General features: G+C 39.3%; 1 protein-coding gene across 1 annotated transcript; it reads left to right on the top strand.

The window, feature by feature from the left end:
* The first annotated feature begins 777 nt into the window (after window positions 1-777).
* MRPL37 (mitochondrial ribosomal protein L37) lies at window positions 778-20,933 on the top strand. The gene is made up of 7 exons (XM_053693987.1): window positions 778-1,126; window positions 1,851-2,034; window positions 2,150-2,265; window positions 3,877-4,062; window positions 19,942-20,096; window positions 20,247-20,450; window positions 20,686-20,933. Exons 1-7 carry the CDS (start codon window positions 805-807, stop codon window positions 20,761-20,763), a joined length of 1,245 nt encoding a protein of 414 aa, XP_053549962.1. The 5' UTR covers window positions 778-804; the 3' UTR covers window positions 20,764-20,933.
* Window positions 20,934-25,064: the final 4,131 nt, after the last annotated feature.

The raw sequence follows: 25,064 nt of genomic DNA, 5'->3' as shown, positions 1-25,064 counted from the left end.
TTTTAAACAAAGCAAATGTTGGTGTTGACGGTCCCTTTAAAGTGAAGGTCCATTTTGATGAATTAGTGCCCGGTTTTTAATAATCCTATTAAAAACAAGGGCACTTTACTTCATCAAAAGTGACATTTCAGTGTTTTCTTTAAAAACTTACCTTTTAATCCTGACAGCCGCTCCAGCGATTCCCCCGGCCGTCGGAAGCCTCTGCAGACGTCACAAATGACGAACCCAGCTTCCTCCAATAACGGCTTCCCTCCCTGGGGAATCTTGGCCTGATGCAACGCTGAGATTGGAGGAACCCGGATTCGTCATTTTGGACCCGCGAAAACGGCTTGCGACGGGCGGAGGAAGTGCTGTAATGGCTGCCAGGATTAAAAGGTAAGTTTTTGAAGAAAACAGTGAAATGTCAATTTTGATTAATTAAAGTGCCCTTGTTTTTTATAGAATTATTAAAAACCGGGCACTAATTCATCAAAATTGACCTTCACTTTAAGTCTCTGGCAGTCTGGCTCCTGTACCAGCTCTGGGAGAAGGTGGCAGCCAACCAGGAGCCTATACAGTGGTAGCACACAAGAGCGCGCATGCTAAGTCAGTGATGCCTTTGATGCTTTACAGACTGTAACTTCAGTATGATGAGGTGAGTTCGGTTTGTTATTGACTTACAGGGTGAACACGTGCATGTCTCTAGGTCGCACACTAAGTTCCAAGGTAACCAACGCGCGCAGTGATAACGCAGGAGGCTCTGAAATCCCTCCCCTAGCACGTGCCTGCTTAACGAGGTCCTATTGGTCAGCCCTTCTCCGCAAGATGGCGGCGGCCGTGTTACCTCAGGTGACAGCCCTGATCCCTCTCCGGGGTCCTGGGTTTCGGTGTCTCACTGTGTCTGCAGCTCGGTGTAGGTTTTACGTGCCTCCAAAACCCAAAGAGCCGCTGGAAATCCCCGGTCTAGAGCGTATTACGTACGCGGACCGGCAATACTATGTCCCCGGCTTGGCTCGACCCCGTTTCCCCGACTTTGAAAGGGGATGGAATGACCCACGGTATTATCGAACTCCGCCCCAGGAGCAAATGAAGTTGTACAAAGAGCAAACGTCTTATGTGTTTAACCAGGGCTGCCGGCTGCTGGGAGGTGAGGGGTGACAACAGGGAGGTGAAAAGGGTGTCATTAGGCAAGGGACAGAGCAGCAGGTGACAGGGGAGCGGGTGTCACTAGGCAGGTGACAGGGGAGCGCGGGTGTCACTAGGCAGGTGACAGGGGAGCGCGGGTGTCACTAGGCAGGTGACAGGGGAGCGGGTGTCACTAGGCAGGTGACAGGGGAGCGCGGGTGTCACTAGGCAGGTGACAGGGGAGCGCGGGTGTCACTAGGCAGGGGGCTGGGGCGCGGGTGGTACTACGCATTTGATCACAGCATATTTTCGTATTCCACTGAGAAACAGTAATAATATTTAGTAGAATAATTTGTAACAAATGAAATATATTACAATTTTTTTTTAATTTAAACGTGAAATGCACATTTCAATGTTAACCTTTCTAGTTACTTGTGGATATAATGATAGATAATCTCACCAGACCAGAGATATTTATAAGAAGTCTCCTCAGTACCTTGAGGTCCCTCAAATTTTTATAGAGGCAAAATGTAACTTGAGAGCTGTTTATCAGGCTATGCAAATTTTGGATGTGAAGGAGAGTGACATATATTGCGATATGATAAAAAAAGGATGATTTGGGGCAACATTGCATAGGGACAACTCAGGTTAACTATTAGGTAGTTGGTGTGGCCCTTAAATGTTAAAAAAGTTTCCAGAATGTAATGTATATGAACAGAGCAATGTTATGTTGCTGTTTTCTTTAGGTGTAAAACAAGCTCTGTGGCTTACAAAGACCAAACTTATCCCTGAATTACCCCAAAGGATACAAAACATATATGATGACCCAGTCTATCAATTCCCAGACCTGGAGGAGCGGGTTCACAATGTGATCTCCTATTCCTGCTTGTGGCACAGCACTGAAGACCAACCTCCCAGGGAGGTGTACTGGTAAGTCCTAGGTGTAGGTCACTTGCTGGTGGCAATGATCACTGGGTAAATGTGCACACTCAAGTACAAAAGGATCGGCGCGCTGCAAGTTTATTTATTTTTATTTTTTTTGAAGCCCAAAGCTGCTACAAGGTTTGATTCATTTGTGCCAGACACAGACCCCTGCATTTTCTGAACTTCGCCAGAGGAGCATGGTTGAGAATTGCCGCTTAGCAGTTAGTTGGCAAAGAGGTAGGTTACACTCTGATAAAGTTTATGCAGGTGAACTTAATTTTTGCCTTTTTAATTATTTACCTTATTGTACATGTAACTGCATTGTAATTGGTCACAGCACTTTGTATTACATTGGGTCTTCTGTGCTTGACTACTGTGTCCAAAAATTATTTAGCGTATGTTAAATCTTATGTCCCCTATTATTCTGTGTGAAATACTTGGAACAGCTGCTGGTAACTTAACTGTGCTCGTGTAGACCATGGGAACTGCCCATTCCACACTAGTCACTCAACGAATACGGTGTCCACAGCACCAGATTATGTTAAAAAGTCTTTATTGGACAAAAAGAAAAATTAACGTTTTGTGATGAATATCACTTAATCATGCTATCAGTGATATTCATCACAAAACGTTGCTTTTTCTTTTTGTCCAATAAAGACTTTTTAACATAATGTGGTGCTGTGGACACAGTATTTGTTGATTATTCTGTGTGAAGTGACGTCAGCCTATGGCACTTCTTGCCCTGATCATTGGTATTAAAACACATCTGAAAACGGTCTTAGTTCTGTCATGCATTATATATATATATATATATATATATATATATATATATATATATATATATATATATATATATATATATATATATATATATATATCTATATATATATATATCCCTCAGTTTATGCCGGGGTTAGGTTCCAGAAGGAATGGTTGTAAATCAAAACCGTTGTAAATTGAAACCCAGTTTATAATGTAAGTCAATGGGAAGTGAGGGAGATAGGTTCCAGGCCCCTCTCAAAATTGTCCTAAGTAATGCCTAATACATTTATTTTTAAAGCTTTGAAATGAAGACTTTAAATGCTAGACAGCATTATAAACCTAATAAAATCACACAACACAAAATATTAAACTACGTTAAATGAACAAAAACATTTGCTAAACAGAATTATAAACCTAATAAAATAATCACACAACACAGACTTCACTTGCATTTTTATGGAAACAGTTCTTTCTATGCATTCCAATCTGCTCGATAGCTCAGGTCTGGTTAAAATGATTAATTTCAGCTTGCTTGGCTTTGCTGCGACACAAGCGGACAGCTCCACCTACCTGCTATTTTAATAAATGCACTGCTTCTCAATGCTTTTCAATAGCAGTCACATGACTGGAAAAAAAGGTTGTTATTCTGAAACGGTGTAAATTGAACCGTTGTAAAACAAGGGCCACCTGTGTGTGTGTGTGTGTATGTATATATATATATATATATATATATATATATATATATATATATATATATATATATATATATATATATATATATATATATATATATATATATATATATATATATATATATATATATATATATATAATTTTTTTTTTTTTCTCCTCCCTGACAGGGACTGATTTGAATCTAGGATAATACTGATTTAGTGTAAATAATTCAAAATAACATGCGTTACAGCTGTTGGCATAAGCATTCCTGTCGGTAGGTTTGCCATCAGTACTACTGGTGCCTTTATCTAGAGATCCTTAGCCAAACATAATGGTTTTTGAACTATTACAACTTGGATTTATCTATCCCTTGAATTAAAAGAGTTGTAACATATAAAATCTGTTTTGCAGAATCCACCATCTACCATGTGCGAGGGATAAACGGCTCAATCCTCAGTGCCAAAACTCTGCTGGCTCCTGTGGCTTCCGATATGGAGATTCAGGCCACTGAGCCACATACTTTTGAAACCCTGTATCCTCTCTCTCCTGCTATTGATCTTCAGGAAGTTAAAGTATATGCGGAAAAGACTGATTCAGGTATTGCACTTATACCCTACTGCAACAATAAAATATGTGGAGGCAGAATGTTCAAGACTAGACCTCTAGAAATAATGCATAAAGGGACAGTCTACACCTTAGTCATCTTAAAGTCTTACCTTAGATTAAGCTGCAAATAGCCTCCTGCACCCTTCCTATATCATGCAGCAGGAACGGTAAAAAAACAATCTATGCTTACCTGATAAATTTATTTCTTGACACTGAGTCCACGGATCATCTAATTACTATTGGGAATATCACTCCTGCCCAGCAGGAGGCGGCAAAAAGCACCACAGCAAAGCTGTTAAATATCGCCTCCCTTCCTTCCCACCCCAGTCATTTGACCAAAGTAAAAGGAAAGAAAGGAAGCAACAAGGTGCAGAGGTGCCGGTGGTTTATAATACAACAAAACCTGTCTGAATAAACAGGGCGGGCCGTGGACTCACTGTGTCAAGAAATAAATAAATTTGTCAGGTAAGCATAATTTTTGTTTTCTTTCTAATAACACGATGAGTCCACGGATCATCTAATTACTATTGAGAATCAATACCCAAGCTAGAATACACAGATAAGGGAACCTAAACAGAAGGCACCACTGCTTGAAGAACCTTTCTCCCAAAAGAAGCCTCAGCCGAGGCAAAAGTATCAAATTTATAGAACTTTGAAAAAGTGTGGAGAGGACCAAGTTGCAGCCTTGCAAATCTGTTCCACAGAAGCTTCGTTTTTGAATGCCCAGGAAGATAAAAAAAGCCCTCGTAGAATGAGCCATAACTCTCAGGAGGCTGCTGTCCTGCAGTTTCATAGGTCAAGAGAATGATACTCTTCAATCACAAGGAAAGAGAAGTAGCCATAGCTTTCTGCCCCTTACGTTTCCCAGAGAAAACCACAAACAGAGCAGAAGACTGACAAAAATCCTTAGTCGCCTGTAAATAGAATTTTAGAGCACGAACCACATCTAGGTTGTGCAGAAGACGTTCCTTATGAGAAGGATTATGACATACAGAAGGAACAACAATCTTCTGATTAATGTTGCAATCTGAAACTACTTTGAAAGAAAACCCAAGTCAGTACGTAAAACAACCTTATCCGAATGAAAGATAAGATAGGGAGATTTATGCTGTAAAGCCGAGAGTTCAGAGACTCTATGAGCAGAAGAAATAACAAAAAGAAACAAAACCTTCCAAGATAACAAATTAATATCTAAGGAATGCATAGGTTCAAACAGAGCCTGATGAAGAATCTTAAAATCAAGATTGACTCCAGGGAGGAGTAACAGGTTTAAACACAGGCCTGATTCTGACCAAGGCCTGACAGAACGATTGAACATCTGGTACCTCTGCCAGGCGTTTATGTAACAAAATTGACAAGTCAGAAATTTGACCTTTCAAGGAGCTTGCCGATAACTTCTTCTCCAAACCCTCTTGGAGAAAAGATAAAATCTTTGGAATCCGAACTCTACTTCAAGAGTAGCCTTTGGAATTGCACCAATACAGATATTTACGCCAAATCTTATGGTAAATTTTCCTGGTAACAGGCTTGCGAGCCTGAATCATAGTCTCAATGACTTGATCTGAAAAACTACGCTTAGATAAAATTAAGCGTTCAATCTCAAAGCAGTCAGCTTCAGAGAAACTAGATTTGTATGAAGGAAGGGCCCTTGAAGTAGAAGGTCCTTTCTTAGTGGAAGTTTCCAAGGAGGGAGAGATGACATCTCCACTAGGTCTGCATACCAAATCCTGCGAGGCCACTCTGGAGCAATGAGAATCACAGATGCCCTCTCTTGCTTGATCCGAGCAATGACCAGAGGAAGGAGAACGAACGGAGGAAATAGGTATGCAAGATTGAAATTCCAAGCAACTGCCAGAGCATCTATCAGAATCGCTTGAGGGTCCCTGGACCTCGACCCGTACCTCGGGAGCTTGACATGCTGACGAGATCTAGATCCGGCTGTCCCAATTTGAGAATCAAGTTGGAAAACGCTTCCGGATGTAATTCCCATTCCCCCGGGTGAAATGTCTGTCTTCCCGAGTCCATGTCCCCTGAGCCTTTAGAAGGCCCCAGACTGCTCCCCAACCTATCAGGCTGGCGTCCATAGTCACTATCTCCCAGGTAGTTCTGTGAAAACAGGTTCCCTGGGAAAGATGATCCTGAGACAACCACCAAGGAAGAGAATCTCTTGTCGTCTGATCCAAATTAATTTGCAGAGACAGATCACCGTTCCACTAACTGAGCATGCATAACTGCAGAGGTCTGAGATGGAAACGAGCAAAAGGAATAATATCCATGGTGGCTACCATGAGACAGATTACCTCCATACATTGAGCCGCTGATGAGAGGACTGAAGAGACAGACAAGATTAGAAAATCTTGGGTTTTCTGACTTCTGTCAGAATTTTTTTTCATCAAAACGGTATCTATTATGGTTCCCAAGAAGACTATTGGTGTGGATGTGGAGGGTTTAGTAGTGCGCTGGTAAAAAAGGTAGTAACCAAACACCTAAAGGGTTGAAAGATCCTTCCGTCTTTCAAAAAAACGATAGTGTGTGATTGGGAGTGATAGGTGCGCTACTTATAGCTAAAGCTATACTTAAAATATAATCGATATATATCAAAGAAAGATAAGTGAGCAATATAAGAATGTGAATTACTAGATAAAACTAAATAGTGTTCATTACTAAATTGCTATTTTTATAGCACTTGGTGAGATGATAAAGATAATATGAGTCACTGTGAGTGGAAAATATATTTTATAGATTTTTTTAAAAAAAGCATATAAACAATATAATAGTTATACTAAAAACATCAATTTAAAGGGACGTCTCCCTTGTTATATAAAATTCTCAGATATAAAAACATGCATAGAATATTTGACACTTTAATAGTGTTTACATATGCTGCCCCATACACAAATTTATGCAAGTGTCCGTCTCTATTGAACGTATAGGCAAATAATTGGTGTTTGTATATCCTGCTATATTCAGGTAGATAATAACAGCGGTGCAGTTCACATTTGCATAACACTTTAGCCGATGTTACAAAAGTTACTTCTAGACAAGTATTTTCTCCGGGTGAGACAGGTTACTATACCAGGGCATATGAATAGACCGGTCCGGTCGCCAATGGCGACCTAAATTTCTTGCGGGCAAGTAAAATTTTTAAGTTACCAGCCCGAGCGGCGACCTGACATTTTAAGGGGGATATAAGAAGCAATAATAAAAAATGTAAATTTGCCTTTCAAATATGCGCACACAAGGGAAAGGAGGGTAGAAAGGGGAGGTTCTTTCTGTTAAATGCATTCAAAGACCTCCCCTTATCTTCATGGCTCTTGGTCTCTTCCTTGTCATTTGCTACTTCCCACCCCTAAGGTTGTCTGCGCGGGAAGACATCCTGCTAGAGCGGTGAGTGTTTCTTCTCTGTGTGTGTATTAATGAAGTATGGGTTAAAGTGACTATATAGTTATGGTAGGCAGCTTGCTCATGTACATTATGCCGACGTACTCCAGGGTCCTCTGCAGAACTGCAGCACAATGTACATGAGCAAACTGCCTACTATAACAATATAGAGCACTGCACAATTTTTCTGGACGCTACTTTTGCTTCAAAAACTGATTTTACCAATTTGTAGAGAACATACCATCTCCATGCACCCATTCAAATCTCCTAGTGCGGCACTGACAGTTGCGCTAGTAGTTGAAAGGCAGCCGGGCAGAAAGGGGGAAAAAAAGTGTTTTTAACATGCTCGTTATGCCAAAGCTCTATAGGTTGAAGGGTGGCAGCATTAAATATACTTAGTCAATCGTGACCCCACATATACTGAAGTAAAAAAAAAACCAGCTCAATTATATCTTTTTTTTTTTTTTTTTTTTTTTTTTTTTTTTTTTTACCCTTAGTGGAAAATAAGTCAAGATAGTACATACAGTATTACAAAGATAGTATCCCTGTTTTTTTGTAGTTGGTGATAGAAAAATATTTTCTAAAGTTAAATCCTTTTTATTAATACTCTAGTCCCAAGTAGTAAGCAGCTTGCAAAGCATTCAAATTGGGACCTCTGTCTGCAATGCTTTGTGAGATTACAATAACACTATTTATATTGCCTGTTTAAATAAGATATATACACGCTACATGCAGATATACACGGGCGACTAAAGTTTCTTGCGGGCTGGTAAGTTTTGTGATTTACTTGCCCGGTGGGCGAGGGCAGTTTTTGGGTATTCATAGGCCCTGTATACAATATTTTCTCAGTACCTGTTATTCTCCAAACCCGTCTGCAGCGTCCGAATCCCCTTCTCACCTGGTAACTGATCAGCGCCGCATGTGTCCTGGCGTCGACGTCACAGCTTGGTATCTCGGGTGGGATTGGCTGGGATTTGTTAAAGAACAGACAAATTCTTTTGAATGATGAGAAGAAAACTTTTATAAAGTAACGATATTTGTAGATGGATCCTGCACTTAGTGCTAAATGCATGCAGGATATTGAAGGTTCCAATAGGAGTGTAATAGGCAACCCGGGTTGTTACAGCTTATAAACTGAAATCGTAAGGTATCCAGAAAAAGACAGACAGTCTCTTTGTGTATTTATTTCACACAATTGCAGGGTCAGCAGTCACAAGGTCGACGCGTTTCGCTCAATAGAGCTTTATCAAGATCCTGGTGACTGTTGTATGATTATATTTAAAGGCATCAGTTCTTTCTGATTGGTCTTCCAATAATTGGGCTCATTTAAGGTGGAATGTTTTGTTATCCATCTGGCTTGTATGTATCAGTAAAGATTTAAGGTGGAAACTTTTTATGAGGCAGCATTCTACATGTTAAAAAGTTATAAACTATACCATACAGAACATAAACACAGAATTTTTCTTATTGCATAATTCTATTATAGATCAAAGTATTTTGGATATTAACTACATGGCTTCATTCAAAAAGAAAAGGTGATAGGTCCATTTCAGAGTTAAGTCCATTTGGATATAATGTTTTGTATTTATAAATTAATTCTGCTTCTTTAATTAATAATTTCTTCTCTATATCTCCTCCCCTCCAGTTATTTTTTACTTTTTGTATTCCCCAATAGGAAAGATCTTTAGTGTTCCCTTTGTGGACAGTTTTGAAGTGTTTATATAGATGTGTATCTTCAGAGCCTAGTTCTATCTGGCAAAGATGTTCTCTTATTCTGTCTCTTACCATTCTTTTGGTTTCACCAAAATAAGAGGTCACAAGAGCATTTGAGAATATAGATTATGTTCTTGTTGGTGCATCTTATTATCTCCTTAATATTAATTAATTTGTCAAAATTATTTATTTGTAAGTTTTTTTAACTTTTTACTGTGTGTGCAGGCTTTGCAGGTGTAGCATGGGAAAAAGCCACTAATATTTTTTCCTGTCAGATCTTTCTGTCTCTTCATGTTTTGTTTTGATTTTTTTAGTTCACTGGGAGCTAGTATTGATTTTAGGTTTGTTGCTTTTTTAAAAACAAATTTTGGTTGTTCCACAATAGTTTTCCCAGAATAGTATCCTCCTTTTATGAGGTGCCAATGTTTTCTTATGATGCTTTTTAATTATATTATAATCGGCATGATAATTAGTAATAAACGGAATATCAATAATATTTTCATTATAGTTTTCTTTTCTCCTTATAAGTTAAGAGGGACTCTCTATCAGTGTTTTTAGCTCTATCAATTGCCCTGTCTGTGGTTAATTTATTATATCCTCTAGCCTGAAATCTCTCTGCTAGGACTTCTGATTGTTCTTCGAAATCTATGATTCTTGAACAGTTTTTTCTAATTCGAAGGTACTGACCTGTGGGAATATTAAGTTTCCAGGTGTTTAAATGGCAACTTTTTGAGTGTATATAACTACTACTATCAACCTTTTTAAAGTGGGTCTTTGTTTCAAGTTCTTTATTCATAATCATTATCTCTAGGTCTAGAAAGATAATTTTTTTCTTTACTATAATTAGAAATGAATTTTAGACCCCAGGTGTTAAGGTTCATTCTGTCGAACATAGATTTAAGATCTTGTTCAGTACCCCTCCATATTAATAAGAGATCATCTATGTATCTCTTATAGAGCACAAGGTTTGCACCATAGCTGCCGGAGTCAAAAAATCAGGAATACTAAATGAAAAAGAATTTGTCTTTCTAACATCTAAATTCCCCGTGATTCCCATCTTTTATTATCTTCCCAAAGTACATAAATGTTTGGTCAACCCTCCAGGGAGACCAATCATTTCTGGGATCAACTCTCTATCTGCAAACTTATCCAGATACGTAGATAATTATTTACAAAAACATGTAAAGAACTTAAAATCTTATCTAAAAGACTCTACACAAGTCCTTAACACCTTAAAGACAGTACAGTGGGAAGATGATATGTTTTTAGTAACATGTGATGTCACATCATTATACACTGTGATCAATCACTCTAAAGGTATAAAATCAGTGGATCTTTTTCTTAAAAAAGATATATGTCAGACCAACATAGAGCATTCCTCCTAAAAAGTATAACGTATATATTAGAAAACAATTATTTTTCATTTGATGGAAAGTTCTATCTACAGACCGAAGGTACAGCAATGGGCACAAGGTTTGCACCTAGCTATGCCAATCTGTTCATGGGAGCATGGGAAGATGATTTTTTTGGCTCCGGCAGCTATGGTGCAAACCTTGTGCTCTATAAGAGATACATAGATGATCTCTTATTAATATGGAGGGGTACTGAACAAGATCTTAAATCTATGTTCGACAGAATGAACCTTAACACCTGGGGTCTAAAATTCACTTCTAATTATAGTAAAGAAAAAATTATCTTTCTAGACCTAGAGATAATGATTATGAATAAAGAACTTGAAACAAAGACCCACTTTAAAAAGGTTGATAGTAGTAGTTATATACACTCAAAAAGTTGCCATTTAAACACCTGGAAACTTAATATTCCCACAGGTCAGTACCTTCGAATTAGAAAAAACTGTTCAAGAATCATAGATTTCGAAGAACAATCAGAAGTCCTAGGAGAGATTTCAGGCTAGAGAATATAATAAATTAACCACAGACAGGGCAATTGATAGAGCTAAAAACACTGATAGAGAGTCCCTCTTAACTTATAAGGAGAAAAGAAAAGAAAACGATAATGAAAATATTATTGATATTCCGTTTATTACTAATTATCATGCCGATTTATAATATAATTAAAAGCATCATAAGAAAACATTGGCACCTCATAAAGGAGGATACTATTCTGGGAAAAACTATTGTGGAACAACCAAAATTTGTTTTTAAAAAAGCAACAAACCTAAAATCAATACTAGCTCCCAGTGAACTAAAAAAATCAAAACAAAACATGAAGAGACAGAAAGATCTGACAGGAAAAAACATTAGTGGCTTTTTCCCATGCTACACCTGCAAAGCCTGCACACACAGTAAAAAGTTAAAAAACTTACAAATAAATAATTTTGACAAATTAATTAATATTAAGGAGATAATAAGATGCACCAACAAGAACATAATCTATATTCTCAAATGCTCTTGTGACCTCTTTTATTTTGGTGAAACCAAAAGAATGGTAAGAGACAGAATAAGAGAACATCTTTGCCAGATAGAACGAGGCTCTGAAGATACACATCTATATAAACACTTCAAAACTGTCCACAAAGGGAACACTAAAGATCTTTCCTATTGGGGAATACAAAAAGTAAAAAATAACTGGAGGGGAGGAGATATAGAGAAGAAATTATTAATTAAAGAAGCAGAATTAATTTATAAATACAAAACATTATATCCAAATGGACTTAACTCTGAAATGGACCTATCACCTTTTCTTTTTGAATGAAGCCATGTAGTTAATATCCAAAATACTGAAAAAGGGTGTGTGTACAAGCGCTAAGGTAATCCCCAAGCTGTATCCAAACAGAGATCCTAACCAACCTCCAAAAAATATGCACAAGTAGTAAGAAGTGAATACAGCGCCAACAAGAGGCCAAGGGATAAATATACTCACAGAGAGATAAAAGAAGATTATTTAATGAACCATGTTAAAAAGCATCAGTAATAAAAGACTATATATAAAAAATGTAAAAAGCACATATAAATAAAATTACAAATACAGGAATATCTTACAGAAGCGGCTCAAAGGGCCAAAGCTGATAATTACAATAAAAACAGAGGTAATAACAGGTGATCAGTGTGAGTGGTACACCAGAATAAGAGTGTATACTGATAAAACAGAATTAGCCTAAGTACAACTGTAGCAAGTGCATCAAGCAAAAAACTAATAAACAATAATACAAACAATAGTGTTCAAAATTAGTGTTACAAAAATAGTGTTCCAAAAAATAGAAAAATGCACTGCAGTGCAAAAAAAGGGGGTAGCAAAATAATTGTATAGATACAATCAAATAGTGAGTGAGTGCAAATGGATATAAAAATGCTAGCTACTTAATCCAGTAGGCCCTTTTTTGAGGGCAGAAACGCGTTGACATATTGGTAAGCATTACTTTAATCTTTACTTCATTCTCATATTGGATACACTATGTTGTGAATTTCTTTTTTTTACAGGGACACTTTTTAGGATACCATAGGAGCAGCTGACAGGTGCTAGGATCCATTCAGCTACTTCAGCAACCACACTCAGGAATTTGGATCTGTCAAAGTAACTAACATTGGAAGGAATCAATTTCCTCACTTTCACCTTGCTTTTCATCACCCATTTTTTCCATTTTTTAGTTTTGATTGACTTATTTTTGTTCTTCACTAACATTTGTTGATCAACTTTTTGAACACTTTTTTGGATTATATTTTATATTTTATTATTTTTTATTTTTTATGTTATTGCATATTGTGTATTTTATTTAATTATATCTTAACCTCACTGGATTAAGTAGCTAGCATTTTTATATCCATTTGCACTCACTCACTATTTGATTGTATCTATACAATTATTTTGCTACCCCCTTTTTTTGCACTGCAGTGCATTTTTCTATTTTTTGGAACACTATTTTTGTAACACTAATTTTGAACACTATTGTTTGTATTATTGTTTATTAGTTTTTTGCTTGATGCACTTGCTACAGTTGTACTTAGGCTAATACTGTTTTATCAGTATACACTCTTATTCTGGTGTACCACTCACACTGATCACCTGTTATTACCTCTGTTTTTATTGTAATTATCAGCTTTGGCCCTTTGAGCCGCTTCTGTAAGATATTCCTGTATTTGTAATTTTATTTATATGTGCTTTTTACATTTTTTATATATAGTCTTTTATTACTGATGCTTTTTAACATGGTTCATTAAATAATCTTCTTTTATCTCTCTGTGAGTATATTTATCCCTTGGCCTCTTGTTGGCGCTGTATTCACTTCTTACTACTTGTAATATCCAAAATACTTCGATCTATAATAGAATTATGCAATAAGAAAAATTCTGTGTTTATGTTCTGTATGGTATAGTTTATAACTTTTTAACATGTAGAATGCTGCCTCATAAAAAGTTTCCACCTTAAATCTTTACTGATACATACAAGCCAGATGGATAACAAAACATTCCACCTTAAATGAGCCCAATTATTGGAAGACCAATCAGAAAGAACTGATGCCTTTAAATATAATCATACAACAGTCACCAGGATCTTGATAAAGCTCTATTGAGCGAAACGCGTCGACCTTGTGACTGCTGACCCTGCAATTGTGTGAAATAAATACACAAAGAGACTGTCTGTCTTTTTCTGGATACCTTACGATTTCAGTTTATAAGCTGTAACAACCCGGGTTGCCTATTACACTCCTATTGGAACCTTCAATATCCTGCATGCATTTAGCACTAAGTGCAGGATCCATCTACAAATATCGTTACTTTATAAAAGTTTTCTTCTCATCATTCAAAAGAATTTGTCTGTTCTTTAACAAATCCCAGCCAATCCCACCCGAGATACCAAGCTGTGACGTCGACGCCAGGACACATGCGGCGCTGATCAGTTACCAGGTGAGAAGGGGATTCGGACGCTGCAGACGGGTTTGGAGAATAACAGGTACTGAGAAAATATTGTATAGTAACCTGTCTCACCCGGAGAAAATACTTGTCTAGAAGTAACTTTTGTAACATCGGCTAAAGTGTTATGCAAATCTGAACTGCACCGCTGTTATTATCTACCTGAATATAGCAGGATATACAAACACCAATTATTTGCCTATACGTTCAATAGAGACGGACACTTGCATAAATTTGTGTATGGGGCAGCATATGTAAACACTATTAAAGTGTCAAATATTCTATGCATGTTTTTATATCTGAGAATTTTATATAACAAGGGAGACGTCCCTTTAAATTGATGTTTTTAGTATAACTATTATATTGTTTATATGCTTTTTTTTAAAAAATCTATAAAATATATTTTCCACTCACAGTGACTCATATTATCTTTATCATCTCACCAAGTGCTATAAAAATAGCAATTTAGTAATGAACACTATTTAGTTTTATCTAGTAATTCACATTCTTATATTGCTCACTTATCTTTCTTTGATATATATCGATTTATATTTTAAGTATACCTTTAGCTATAAGTAGCGCACCTATCACTCCCAATCACACACTTCCCAAGAAGACTACCCTTGTAGATGGAATTAAGGAACTCTTTTTCCAGATTCACCTTCCAATCATGAGAGCGCAGGAAGTATAAGTGCATCTCCGTGTGGGAGTTTGCTAGATGAAGACTGGGCCTGAACCAGAATGTCGTCCAGATAAGGCGCCACTGCAATACCCTGTAACAGGAGCACTGCCAACAGAGATCCCAGAACCTTTGAAAAACTTCTGGGAGCTGTAGCAAGGCCGAAAGGAAGAGCCACAAATTGGAAGTGTTTGTGGAGAAAATCTCAGAAACTTGTGATGATCCCCGTGGATGTCAACATGAAGATACGCATCCTTTAAATCTACTGTTGTCATAAATTTGACTCTCTTGAACTAAAGGAAGAATGGAACAAATAGTTTCTATTTTGAAGGACGGTACTCTTAGGAATATGTTTAGACTCTTGAGATCTAAAATTGGTCTGAAGGTTCCCTCATTCTTTGGAACCACAAACAGATTGGAGTAAAAACCCAGACCCTGCTCCTGAACTGGAACAGGAGTTATCACCCCCATTTCGGATAGATCCCGAACACAACGTAAGAACGCCTCTCTTTTTATCTGGTCGACAGGTAATCTTGAGAGAAGAAATCTGCCCCTGTGGGAAAAGGTCTTGAATTCTAGTTTGTATCCCTGGGACACAATGTCTATCGCTGAAGGATCCTGAACCCAAGCCTGAGCAAAAAAGGAAGGTCTGCCCCCCACAAGATCCGGTCCTGGATCGGGGGCAGACCCTTCATGCTGACATTGAATCATTTAGCAGGCTTCTTGGATTGTTTTCCCTTATTCCAAGATTGGTTGGGTCTCCAGGAAGGTGTGGACTGATCCTGTTTTGTAGATGGAGAGGAAGGTTTACCCTTGAAGTTTCGAAAAGAAAGAAAATTACTCTGATGTCCCTTCTGCTTAGATTTCTTATCCTGAGGGAGGAAATGACCCTTATCTCCTGTAATGTCAGAAATAATCTCGGCCAAAGCTGAGCCAAACAAGGTCTTACCGTTGTAAGGAATAGATAAAAGCTTAGTCGACACATCTGCAGACCAAGATTTCAGCCATAAAGCTCTTCGAGACAGAATGGCAAATCTGGAAATCTTTGCTCCCAATTTAATAACTTGAAGGGAAGCATCAGAAATGAAAGAATTGGCCAATTTTAAGAGCCCTGATCCTGTCCTGGATCTCTTCAAGGGGAGTGTCTGTTTGAATGGAATCAGGCAACGTATCAAACCAGTATGCTGCCGCGCTAGAAACAGTAGCAATACACACCACAGGTTGCCATTGTAAACCCCGGTGAACATACATTTTCTTAAGAAAACCCTCCAGTTTAAAGATGGGAGAAAAAGGAATACCCGGCTTCTCCCATTCCTTTACAATAATTTCTGAAGCCCGATCTGGTATGGGGAAAACATTCCAGCATGGAAGGTACATCATAATACTTGTTAAGTTTACTAGACTTTTTAGGGTTGACAATGACAGTCAGTCGTCCAGAGTAGCCAAAACCTCCTTGAGTAGTAAACGGAGGTGTTCTAGCTTAAACCTGAAGGATACAACTTCAGCATCAGAGGAAGGAATTACACTGTCAGAATCTGAGATCTCACCCTCAGATGCTACCGAAGAATCCTCTTCATCAGATCTATGAGAGGAAACATTCGGAATAGTCACGACTGAGTCAGATACCTTTCCCTGTAGCATGGAAAAAGCAGACAACGCATTAGAAATTGCAGAAGACATGTCTTGCAAGGAGACCCCAGCCGGAGCTGGTACTAAAATTTGGGTCACCTGAGGAGAAAAATGCCGCATATCTTGCACATTGTCGGAAGACTCCTGGACAGCATCCGTCTTAGACAATATAGGCTCAAAAAATCTATCCTTAAGATTTAATGTTTTCTCAACACATGAGGAACAAAAAGGAATTGGTGGTTCAATATTAGCATTTAAACATAAAGGACATCTGTAATCTGTAACAGAGTCTTGGTCCATCTTAACTGCATGCACTGTAATCTGTAACAGTCTTGGTCCAATTTAAATAAAGAAAAAAACGTTAGTTTCTTTAAATTTTTAAAATGAATCTGCTATATTTTTTTGATGCAATGCAAAAACAAAACTCTTATATTTTGAACAAATACAAAAACGTATGCTTTATTTTACAAAGCTATTGAAAAATAAAAACGTCAACACCTCAAACAGCCTCTACACCTCAGCAATAGCTTTGCTGAGGTGTCTACCTTGCAGGAAACCGATATATACACTGCTCAAAAAAATAAAGGGGAACACTTAAACAACACAATGTAACTCCAAGTCAATCACACTTCTGTGAAATCAAACTGTCCACTTAGGAAGCAACACTGAGTGACAATCAATTTCACATGCTGTTGTGCAAATGTGATAGACAACAGGTAGAAATTATAGGCAATTAGCAAGACACCCCCAATAAAGGAGTGGTTCTGCAGGTGGTGACCATAAACCACTTCTCAGTTCCTATGCTTTCTGGCTGCTGTTTTGGTCACTTTTGAATTCTGGCGGTGCTTTCACTCTAGTGGTAGCATGAGACGGAGTCTACAACCCACACAAGTGGCTCAGGTAGTGCAGCTCATCCAGGATGGCACATCAATGCGAGCTGTGGCAAGAAGGATTGCTGTGTCTGTCAGCGTCGTGTCCAGAGCATGGAGGCGCTACCAGGAGACAGGCCAGTACATCAGACGTGGAGGAGGCCGTAGGAGGGCAACAACCCAGCAGCAGGACCGCTACTTCCGCCTTTGTGCAAGGAGGAACAGGAGGAGCACTGCCAGAGCCCTGCAAAATGACCTCCAGCAGGCCACAAATGTGCATGTGTCTGCTCAAACGGTCAGAAACAGACTCCATGAGGGCCTGACATCCACAGGTGGGGGTTGTGCTTGCAGCCCAACACCGTGCAGGACATTTGGCATTTGCCAGACAACACCAAGATTGGCAAATTCGCCACTGGGGCCCTGTGTTGTTCACACTGAGCATGTGACAGAGTCTGGAGACGCTGTGGAGAACGTTCTGCTGCCTGCAACATCCTCCAGCATGACCGGTTTGGCAGTGGGTCAGTAATGGTGTGGGGTGGCATTTCTTTGGGGGGCCGTACAGCCCTCCATGTGCTCGCCAGAGGTAGCCTGACTGCCATTAGGTACCGAGATGAGATCCTCAGACCCCTTGTGAGACCATATGCTGGTGTGGTTGGCCCTGGGTTCCTCCTAATGCAAGACAATGCTAGACCTCATGTGGCTGGAGTGTCAGCAGTTCCTGCAAGACAAAGGCATTGATGCTATGGACTGGCCTGCCCATTCCCCAGACCTGAATCCAATTGAGCACATCTGGGACATCATGTCTCGCTCCATCCACCGTCACGTTGCACCAGAGACTGTCCAGGAGTTAGCAGATGCTTTAGTCCAGGTCTGGGAGGAGATCCCTCAGAAGACCATCCTCCACCTCATCAGGAGAATGCACAGGCATTGTAGGGAGGTCATATAGGCACGTGGAGGCCACACACACACTACTGAGCCTCATTTTGACTTGTTTTAAGGACATTACATCAAAGTTTGATCAGCCTGTAGTGTGTTTTTCCACTTTAATTTTGAGTGTGACTCCAAATCCAGAACTCCATGGGTTGGGCGTGTCAAATGTCTCAGCAGACATCTTTAACAAAACACCAAATTGAGCCAAGTACTCAAGTCCCCAGTGCCTGCAATACTGCCATACATAATCCCCCTTATAACACTAGGGTAAATGTAATAATATCCCTGTCAGGGAAAGATAAAGTGCCATGTCTTTTTCCTTAAAGGGACAGTAAACGCCAGAATTTTTTTTGTTCAAAAGGGTAGATAATCCCTTTTTTATTACCCAATCCCCAATTTAGCATAACCAACACAGTTATAATATACTTTTTTTACCTCTGAATACCTTGTATCTATGCCTCTGCAAACTGCCCCCTTATTTTTGTTGTTTTGACTGACTTGCATTTTTAGCCAATCAGTGCTGACTCCTAAGAGCTTCACGTGCTTGAGCTCAATGTTATTTATATGAAACACATGAACTAACGCCCTCTAGTGGTGAAAACTATAAAAATGGATTTAGATTAGAACCTCCTAGTTTTAGCTTTCAACTAAGAATACCAAGAGAACAAAGAAAAATTGGTGATAAAAGTAAATTGGAAAGTTGTTTAAAATGACATGCCCTATTTGAAACATGGTGGTTGTGTTTTTTGTTGTTGTTTTTTTGGGAGGTGCAGTGAGAATTGTCCCACAAGTTCCCTTTGCTTTAAAGCGACCAATGCTCTACTAAAGAGACTGAAATGGACTACAGCTACACCCTGGAGTAAAAACAGCACATACTAGTACTGCAAATAAAATAATAAACTTTTGATTGAAGAATATTTCCACACACCTAACTTAACAACTTCAATACACTAACGTAGGCAAAGAGAATGACTGACTGGGTTGGAAAGAAAGGGAGGTGATATTTAACAGGTGGTGCTCTTTGCAGCCTCCTGCTGGGCAGGAGTGATATTCCCAATAGTAATTAGATGATCCGTGGACTCGTGTCATTAGAAAGTTATTTAAAAATAAATATTGTTTCTGGCAACTTGAAAATGGCTGCAAAACTCCACCCTATGATATCACAATCTGGGCTACATCTAGGCACTCTGCTGAATAGCATTGACGGTCTGTTGAATCCAATTTGTGAGCCTTTTGAGATTGGACGCCATATGCAGATCAGATCGTGATGTCATCAGTGGGCAGAGTTTAGCAGCCATTTTAACGTGGTTAGAAACCATATTCATTTTACATGCTGCATGATATAGAAAAGGTGCAGGAGACTATTTGCAGCTTTATCTAAGTTAAGACTTTAAGATGACTAAGGTGTAGATTGTCCCTTTAAGTACCCAGAATTCCATGTGTTGGTAGTGGTGCCTTAAGCTTATCGTACAGAGTATAGATGAGCAGTGTACCTGGGTTATTGTTACACTATGTGCATGTTTCCAGGTGTTAGAGCTAATCATACTTAAACCACTTGTAAATTGTATGTGCTGGACATAAGGAATACAATTGACTACTCATTTAATTGGTAATAAACCTTCTTAAGATGCTCTTTAGAACCTGACCACTCTCCAGCCTGTCAAGGTAATATTGGTTGATTAGTGTTTTGGCGGCTTCACTAATAGGTTGTCCATGACTATGTTCTACATCTGGCAGGAAATCTCTGCTGCTCCATATTCTATAAGAACTAGTGAGGTCTATGTACAATTCTTTGCAGGTTTTAGAGCTGGCTACCCCTTCTCCTATCCACACACTGTGTACCTGCTTGACCCCTGCAGTACTAGAGCCAGATTCCTCCCAGACCAACTCAGAGCCAAGATGATTATGGTCGCTTATGGCAGTGCTCTGGCAAAAGCAAAAATACTTTTTGGGGTAAGTATTGAATGTTTATTTAGTTGTTAGTCACAAAGGAGAAGGTGAGAGCCTTCTATTATCTGCCTGTGTAATGTGGATAATTTTATTTCACTTATTCAGACTAGCTGAAAGAATGTATAAACCTTTTTATGCAATTCCCACCTATAGGAGGAAGCTAAGGATTTGCCACATCCAATAGTGGTTCAAAGTATAGCAACAGATGGACAGCTCTTTCAGTTCTGTGTATTCCAGTTAAATACACTGGACACAAACTCTGATGATGGAATTAAAAACCTTGTCTGGATGGACTCCGATCAGCCTCTTTATGACACAGCTCTGTGTGCGCCTAAAGTCAGACGGAAAGTGGTGCTGGTGAGTAGGGGTATATCTGTACAGGGCTAGGAGTTGTAAACATGGTTATAGGTAATGTTACTGTATGGAGATCTTGTTTCTATCTGGGCAGTCTAAATAGCCGAAAATATAAGATTAGATTATAAATACAGTACATATAAATGTTAAGGTTCTAAGTAAATATGTATTTAAATTTCTAGCAGTCGTCCTAGGAAAAAAATGAGCGTTATCACTTAATCTTATCTGTCTTTCACAGGTACCTGCTGATGTCTCTGGTTTTCAGCCATCGACATTTAGGAAATTTTGGGCAATGTATCTTCATGGAGCCGTTTGAGGTTACAGAATACTGTAAAAAGGACTGTTCAGTACATTTTGTTATCTATGGCCATGGTATAAACATGTTTAGCTCTCAAGCTACATCCAGTCCCACCTTAGAAACCCATCTGTACTATTGGCTTGCTATACAATGTGTTGCTCAAATACATTTATGCTTTTTGTTACAAATTCACCAGTCTTTTCTGTTACGTTATCTGCGTGGAGCCCTTAAGCTTTAGCATAGATAAAATATTAAGGTTCTGTGATTACTACTTTTTTTTTTTTTTTTTTTTTTTTTTTTTGGCATTTTATTTTGTCAGCTAATAGTCCTTTATCTGCTGTGGCTCAGCTGTTAGCATTAATTTTCTTTTTCATGTTTCAGGTATGAAAGCAAATCCAGCATCTACTCAATGATGTTCCTGGGCCATAAAGCCTTAGATCATACTTTCCAGTTCTGAACTTCCAAAAATGCAAATATTGTCCTTGTTTCTAGAACTGAGGATACATATTACCATGTTTCTTGCACATTACACAAATAAGTGATGTGAATATTTTGCTCTCCCTTATGTGATATTTTAAAACCTTCATAAAATTTCTTGTGAGTTAAATTGCAGATCTCTATAATATGGTGATGGTTGTTTTCTAGTTAACATGTTCATTAACAAGTTAACGATCAGTGACTGGTCAGTTTGAAGCCACATATAGAGTATTTGAAACAATAGAACCAGACTAATTAGGATAAAACGGGTGACTTGTTGCTGCCCATAAAAAAAGTTACCTAAAGGTCTGTTTTTACGAACAGAGAAGCCTGAATGACCTCAAGGAGAAAAAGTTTACCCATATGCTCAGCACTACATATGTGACAAACAGTACATTAACATAGTTATAATTCAGGTATTAGACTTGACAATACAAATCCATACAGTGCTCAAAGCGATATCAAACAGTCTGTTTCATTGTTGTAATTTAACACCAAGTAGTGTCATTTGTGCAGGGACCATAACTCCCTGTCACAGACCACAAGGAGTCTGGGGTCTCTAGAGGAAGACATATAGTTTGATGTCATAAATCTTGAGCTTGTTTACTGTCCAGTGAATGCTAGCCTGTGCTCAGAATGCAACTTAAGTTCTCAGCATAATAACTCCCAAATGAGACTATAGGCAGCCACTGCACTGGGGATTTTTAAGTGTTCACTTAAAAAAGAAATACATTTATCAGGTAAGCATACATTTTCTTTTTTAAGACACGATAAGTCCACGGATCATCTTAATTACTAATGGGATTCAATACCCAAGCTAGAGTACACATGATACGGGAGGGACAAAACAGGGTACCTAAACGGAAGGCACCACTGTTTGAAGAACCCTTCTCCCAAAAGCGGCCACAGCCGAAGCAAAAGTGTCAAATTTGTAGAACTTAGAAAAAGTGTGAAGAGAGGACAAAGTTGCAGCCTTGCAAATCTGTTCCACAGAAGCTACATTATTGAATACCCATGAGGAAGCAACAGCCCTCGTGGAATGAGCCGTAACTCTCTATGGAGGCTTCTGTCCAGCAGACTCATGTGCAAACCGTGATACTCTTCAGCCAAAAAAGAAGAGAAGAAGCCGCAGCTTTCTGTCCCTTGCGTTTTCCTGAGAAAACCACAAACAAAGAAGACTGACAACAGTCCTTAGTTGCCAGCAGGTAAAACTTTAAAGCACGGGCCACGTCCAAACTGAGCAGAAGTCTTTCCTTCTGAGAAAAAGGATTAGGACACAAGAAAAGAACAATCTCCTGATTAATGTTCTCATTAGAAACAACCTTTGAAAGAAATCCTAATTTAGTACGTAAAACTACCTTATCTGAATGGAAGTAAGATAAGGAGACTCATACTGTAATGCCAAGAGCTCTGACACTCTCCAATCAGAAGAAATGGCAACAAGAAATAAAAACTTTCCAAGATAACAACTTAATATCTAAGGAAAGAATAGGCTCAAATGGAGCCCCTTGAAGAACTCTGAGAACTAAATTCAGACTCCATGGAGGAATAACTGATTTGAACACAGGCCTTATCCTGATCAAGGCCTGACAAAATGATTGTACATCTGGGATATCTGCCAGATGTTTGTGTAACAAAATAGAGTTTTTACTCCTTAGGAAACTTGACGATAAACCTTCCTCCAACCCTCTTGGAGAAAAGACAAAATTCTAAGAATCCTAACTTTACTCCATGCGTAGCCCATGGATTCACACCAATAGAAATATTTACGCCATATCTTATGATAAGTTTGTCTAGTGACAGGATTACGAGCCTGAATCATGGTCACAATAACAGAGTCAGAAAAACCCAGCTTGGATAATATTAAGCGTTCAATCTCCAAGCAGTCAGTTTCAGATAAACCAGATTTGGGTGGAGGGGCCATTGAATTAGAAGGTCCTTCCTCAACGGAAGTCTCCAAGGTGGCAGAGATATGTCCACCAGATCTGCATACCAAATCCTACGAGGCGAAGCCGGTGCTATGAGGATCACCGATGCCCTCTCCTGCTTGATTCGAGCAATAACCCGAGGAAGAAAAGCAAACTGAGGAAAAAGCTGGAGAACACTTCCGGAAGGAGTTCCCACTCCCCTGGATGAAAGGTCTGCCTGCTCAGGAAATCCGCCTCCCAGTTGTTCCACCCCTGGGATGTGGATCTCCGACAGGCAGCAAGAATGGGCCTCCGCCCACTGAATTATTTTGGATACCTCTGTCATCGCTAAAGAACTCCTCGTTCCTCTCTGATGATTGATGTAAGCCACTGACGTCCTTTTGATCGACTGGAAACTGATAAACTGGACCAAGGCTAACTTAGGCCAGGCCAGAAGAACACTGTAGATCGCTCTCAGCTCCAGAATGTTTATAGGAAGAACAGACTCTGGCTGAGTCTAAACCCCCTGAGCCCTTAGGGAGTCCCAGACTGCTCCCCACCCTAGAAGACTGGGGTCTGTTGTCCCAATCACCCAAGATGGTCTGGAAAGCAAGTTCCCTGGGAGAGATGATCCAGAGACAACCACCATTGAAGAGAATCCTGTGTCTCCTGCTCCAGTAGTATTTGAGGAGACAAATCTGTATAATCTCTGATCCATTTCCTGAGTATGTTTAACAGAGGTCTGAGATGGAACCAGGATGAGGTCCATTGCTGCCTCCATTAGCCAGATTACCTCCATGTACTGAGCCGCTGAAGCCTGAGGAGAGGACTGAATGACTAGACAAGTATCGATTAATCTGATTTACTGACATCCTGTCAGAAAAATCTTCATTGATATGTAATCTATTATGTTTCCCAGAGAGTTACCCTTGTGCATGGGACTAAGGAACTCTTTTCCAAATTTACCTACCCCCCGTAAAATCGCGGGATGGATAACACCATGTCTGTGTGAAATCTTGTTCGCTGTACGTATGGCGTCTGGACTAGGATGTCGTCCAGATAGGGCGCCCCTGCAATGCTCCATAACCGAAGCACCACCAACAGCGATCCCAGATCCTTTGTGGAAACTCAGAGCTATGGCAAAGCGGAAAGGAAGAGCCACGAACTGGAAGCGTTCGTCCAGAAAGACAAACCTTAGAACTTGAGACCATTCTTGTGAATGGCACATGAAGGTACGTGTTCTCTAAATCCACTCTTGTCATAAATTGACCCTCTTGGATCAAGGGAAGAATGGAACGAATAGTTTCCATCTTGAAGGACGGTACACTAAGAAATTTTAGACTCTTGAGATCTAAAAAGTGGTCTGAAGGTTCCCTCTTTTTTTGGGAACCACAACCCGATTGCGATACAAAACCCAGACACTGTACCTGTAATGGAACTGAAACAAACACTCCCAGGTCTGAGAGGTCTCCCCTGTAGTGTAAGAAGGCCTCTCCATTTGTCTGATCTGCAGATAATCCTAAAAGCAGAAACCTGCCTCTGGGAGGAAAAACTTTTGAACTCTAGATTTGATCCCTGGGACTATTTTTCCATTACCCAGGGATCCTGAACATCTTGAACCCAAGCTTGAACGAAGAGGGAAAGTCTGCCCCCTACAAGATCCGATCCCGGACTGGGGGCATGTCCTTCATGCTGTCTTTGATTCAACAGCATGCTTGGATATTTTTTAAAAAAAAATTTTGTTGTTGAAATTCTTTAAATTTCAAAAGAGATTATTTCCGTCAAGCCAGGTCCCAATAAGGTCTTCCCCTTGTAAGGAATCGCTAAAAGCTTAGACTTAGAGCATACATCCGTAGAACAAGGCTCTAACCATAAGGCTCTGTGAGCTGGAACAGAGAAACTTGAAACCTATGCTCCCAGTCTGATAACTTGAAG

Source organism: Bombina bombina, chromosome 10 (genome assembly GCF_027579735.1).
Source record: "Bombina bombina isolate aBomBom1 chromosome 10, aBomBom1.pri, whole genome shotgun sequence".
NCBI classification, from domain to species: Eukaryota; Metazoa; Chordata; class Amphibia; order Anura; family Bombinatoridae; genus Bombina; species Bombina bombina.
The sequence above is the reverse complement of the archived record's forward strand: the minus strand, read 5'-3'. Positions and strand labels throughout refer to the sequence as shown.

What these genes read in the sequence shown, in the direction of transcription:
- MRPL37 (XM_053693987.1), top strand. Translation starts at nt 805, where the DNA reads ATGGCGGCGGCCGTGTTACCTCAGGTGACAGCCCTGATCCCTCTCCGG. An exon ending in GGGCTGCCGGCTGCTGGGAG is followed by an intron (nt 1,127 to 1,850) that starts GTGAGGGGTGAC and finishes TGTTTTCTTTAG; the next exon opens with GTGTAAAACAAGCTCTGTGG. An exon ending in AGCAGTTAGTTGGCAAAGAG is followed by an intron (nt 2,266 to 3,876) that starts GTAGGTTACACT and finishes TCTGTTTTGCAG; the next exon opens with AATCCACCATCTACCATGTG.